This window comes from Corapipo altera, unplaced genomic scaffold (genome assembly GCF_003945725.1).
Source record: "Corapipo altera isolate COAL_440 unplaced genomic scaffold, ASM394572v1 60132, whole genome shotgun sequence".
NCBI classification, from domain to species: domain Eukaryota; kingdom Metazoa; phylum Chordata; class Aves; order Passeriformes; family Pipridae; genus Corapipo; species Corapipo altera.
Genome location: NW_020887339.1, coordinates 1 through 4,299, shown reverse-complemented (window position 1 = coordinate 4,299; position 4,299 = coordinate 1). Strand labels below are relative to the sequence as shown.

General features: G+C 57.2%; 1 protein-coding gene across 1 annotated transcript; it reads left to right on the top strand.

Annotated features, from left to right (window-relative positions):
* Positions 1-2,754: 2,754 nt before the first annotated feature.
* CDC37 (cell division cycle 37) lies at positions 2,755-4,292 on the top strand (the record flags this gene model as incomplete). Its single annotated transcript, XM_027632732.1, has 3 exons — positions 2,755-2,907; positions 3,811-4,092; positions 4,176-4,292. Coding segments are annotated over exons 1-3 (501 nt in total), but the record flags the coding sequence as incomplete, so codon positions are not given.
* Between the last annotated feature and the right edge of the window lie 7 nt (positions 4,293-4,299).

Genomic DNA, 4,299 nt, shown 5'->3' with positions numbered 1-4,299 from the left:
CTCCCACGAGCACCATGGAGATCATGGAGAAACCCAACTGGAGACCTTCAGGGATCAGCCATGAGCACCATGGAGATCATGGAGAAACCCAACTGGAGGCCTCGGGGACCTTCAGGGATCTCCCACGAGCACCATGGAGACCATGGGAAAACTCAGCTGGAGACCTGGAGACCTTGGGGACCCCCCGTGAGCACCAAGGACACCCTGGAGACCACGGAGAAACCCAGCGGGACGTCTCGGGGACCTCGGGCACCCCCTCCATGGGCACCAAGGACACCCTGGGTCTTCAGGGTGGAGAAACCCACCCGGAGACCTCGGGAATCGCCCCCTGTGAGCACCAAGGACACCCTGGAGACCTCGGGGACCCCCTCGTGGCTCTGAGGACACCGAGGGGACACCTGACGCACCCTCACCTGTCCCGGGGACTCCTCCAGGTGTTCCAGGACACTCGGGGGGGCCCTGGAAAGCCTGGAGACCCCCCCGGACACTGCGGACACACCTGGGACCCCCCCCAGGTACCCCGAAACCCACCACTCCGGCGGTGGCCGGACCACCTGGAGCGGTGCCCCCCCCTCACCTGATCCAGGTGTGTCCAGGTGCCGAGTGGGGGCTGTGCCCCCCCCTTCCCTCCACTCCAGGACTCCACGGGGCAGGGGGGGGCAGGGGGGAGGTCTCTGCTCGCTCTCTCCTTCTTTCCATGTTTTTCCTTAATTTTTCTGGGGAGGGGGAGGAATTTTTGGGGAGAAAGAACAAAAAATAAGGGTTAATCCCATGTTTAATTAGACACCCGTTACCAGGTAACCAGGAGCGCCACCGACGTGGGGAGCGGCGACTCCTCGGGAGCCACAGACCCAAATCCATCTATTTTTATAACAGAATATTAAAAATGTCCCCCCAAAAGATCCCCAAAATCGCCTTTCCAGAGGGGGTGGGATCCTGTTTTGTGGCCCCCAAGTTCCTTGGAAGCAGCTTTTAACCCCCAAGTGGGGTCACGGCGTGTTTTGGGGGGTCAGTGGAACTAAAATTTCAGGGATTCCCTCTGGAACCCCCAAAATTTTGGCCGGAGGGATGTGTCTTGTCACGCTTCCCCCCCCCCCGCCTTCCCCAAATACCCCAAAATGGGCATTTTTTGCCCCAGATTCCTCTGCTCGCTGGGGTTTGGCCACTTGGAGCGTCCTGGCCAAAACACAGGCGGACCTTCCCCCCCAACTCCAAACCCCCAACCCCGAGTCTCCTGTCCTCATTATAATTGTTATTATTCTTAATTATTCTTAATTATTATTCTTCTTATTAATTATTATTATTAATTATTGTTGTTGTTGTTATTATTATTGCGATTCTTATTTATTTTCCCTTCGCCATCGGGATAATTTCTCGCTTTTCGGTGGTTTATTTCCGATTTATTTCCAATTCTTCCCTGCTTTTCCCCAATCCTGGGACCCTCCCAGGACCCTCTTTTTCCCCCTGGGACCCCTCCCCAAGCCCCTCCTGGCTCTTGGGTTTTTTTTGTGTCGTGCCTGTGTGAAGCTTCTTGTAGTTTTAATTATTATTAATATAAATATTTAGGAGGGACCCCCGTGTCCGGATCCGCCGTCACCCCCCAAACTCTGACCCCCACCCCCTTTCCCAGGGATCCAGTCCTGGAATTTGGGGGGAGACGGGGGGACCCCCAATTCAGTAGCAATAAGGGGTCCCCACCTCAGCCCCGGCCAATTTTTGGGGGGGCCCAGCGAGGGGACAAAACGTGCCCGGGGACCCCCCCTGTGGCACCGCGGGACCCCCGGAGGGGACCGGGACCCCCCCCGGCCCTCCCCCTGGACTCGACTCTTTGTATTTTTCATGGAAAAAAAAAATCAATAAAAAATTTTAAAAGTTGGAATTTGATGTGTTTTTGTGGGGAGGGTCATGCACCAGAGGGCTGCGAGACCCCCACCCTTTCCCCTCATGTTTCCCGCCCTTTTCCCCTCATGTTTCCCGCCATTTCCCCCTCACGTTTCCCGCCCTTTTCCCCTCACATTTCCCGCCCTTTTCCCCTCACGTTTCCCGCCCTTTTCCCCTCACATTTCCCGCCCTTTTCTCCTCACGTTTCCCGCCCTTTCCCCCTCACGTTTCCCGCCCTTTTCCCCTCACGTTTCCCGCCCTTTTCTCCTCATGTTTCCCGCCCTTTTCTCCTCACATTTCCTTCCCTTTTCCCTGCTCAGTTTAACCCCCCAAAATAACAGAAAAAGAGGGTTTTCCCTCAGTTTCAATCCCTCAAAGGGGAATTTCCCCTCAGTTTAAGCCCTTAAAATGGTGAAAATGGAGGATCCCATCTCAGTTTAGATCCCTAAATGCCTCTCCCTCAAGAAACACAGAAAAAGCAGAAAAGGTAGTTTTCCTCCATTTTAACCCTGAAAATAATGGAAAAGGTGTTTTTCCTCCAATTGAAACCCCTAAACCATAGAAAAGGCAGTTTTCCTTCAGTTTAACCCTTCAAAACACGCAGAAGGTGGGCTTTCCTTCCATTGAAACCCTGAATATCACAGAAAAAGTGGGTTTTCCTTTAACTCAATCCCTTAAAATCATGGAAAAGGCGGCTTTTCCTTCAACATAAACCCTCTAAACCAGCGCCTCAACGCCGCGGATAAAGAGCTGCGTAAGAAGCGGCGCTGCCCCTTTAAGGCCGCCGCCATCTTTGAAGCGGGCAGGGCGGGCGGTGCGGGCGGGGCGTGCGCAGGCGCAGAGGGGCGGTGAGGGCGGCCCGGAAGCGCGTCAGGTGCGGGCGGAAGCGCGTCGGGCGCGGGCGGGGGCCGGAGGGTCGCGGCCATGGTGGATTACAGCGTGTGGGACCACATCGAGGTCTCGGACGACGAGGACGAGACCCACCCCAACATCGACACCGCCAGCCTCTTCCGATGGCGGCACCAGGTGAGGCCGCGCCCGGCCTGCGCCATCGTCCCCTGCGCCCCGGGCCTGGTTCCCAACCCGTTCACCTCCCTCCCTCCCCGCCTTCCGGGAGGGCCCCGTTCCTATGGAGACCGGGCCTGGGATTCCCGTGGGGAAGGGGAAAGGGAAAGAGGGGGGGGTGTTCTCCTGTCCCCCTGGCAGCCAGTCCCAGGACCCCTCCATGAGGGGGGGACTCCCCCTATGCTTCCCTTTTTCCCGTAGGACCGGCTCTGGGATTCCCAAGGGAAAGGAAAAGTGAAAGGGAGGGCTATGTTCTCCTGTCCCCATGGCAGCCAGTCCCAGGGACCCCCGCATGGGACAGGGGCTCTCCCTTTCCCCCCCACATTCCCATAGGACCGGCTCTGGGGTTCCCAAGGGGAAGGGGAAGAAGAGGGGGTTGTTCTCCCTCCAAGGGGTTCCTGCTCCATCCCCCCAGTCCTGGCCACGTCCCTTGGGACAACTTGTTCCCTTGGGAAGCACTTTGGGGGCTCCCCAGGGGAGGCAAAGACCCCCCCAGATTCCCCCAGGATGGGCAGTGACACCTTCAAGGGCTTGGACTGAATTCACGGGGTCTTGGAAGCGCCAGAATCCCACAGTGATTCCCTGTTTTCCATGGAGAAGGTGCTGTTCCTTCCCAATTTTAACAAAATATTGTGTGGAGAAGCTGCAGCGTTTCCCTAACTGGGGGTGTTTTGGGGGTGTTTTGGGAGTGTTTTGGGAGTGTTTTGGGAGTGTTTTGGGGGTGTTTTGGGGGTGTTGTCTCCCCTCAGAGCAGCTTCCCGAGGGATAACGGATCCGGGAGAGCCCTGGGGCCATCCCGGGGTTCTGGGAATGGCAAATTAACGACGTTCCAGCCTCATTCCCACCGCGTTTCCCGCCCTCCAGGCCCGAGTGGAGCGGATGGAGCAGTTCCAGAAGGAGAAGGAGGAGCTGGATAAAGGCTGCCGGGAGTGCAAACGCAAACTCGCCGAGTGCCAGAAGAAGATGAAGGAGCTGGAGGTGGCGGAGCCGGGCAGCGGGAAAGGGGAGCTGGAGAAGCTCCAGGCCGAGGCCCAGCAGCTGAAGAACGAGGAGAAGAGTTGGGAGAACAAGCTGGAGGAGCTGAGGAAGAAGGAGAAGAACATGCCCTGGAACGTCGACACCCTCAGCAAGGACGGGTTCAGCAAGGTGGGTCTGGGGAGCCCCCCGAGGGTCCCCCCGAGCCTCTGGGGGTCCCCCCAAATCATTCCCGGGTTCCTTCCCCTTCCCAGAGTGTTTTCAATGTGAAACCCGAGGAAAAGGAGGAGACGGAAGAGCAGAAGGAGAAGAAACACAAAACGTTTGTGGAGCGATACGAGAAGCAGATCAAACACTTTGGTGAGTGTTTGGGGGGGG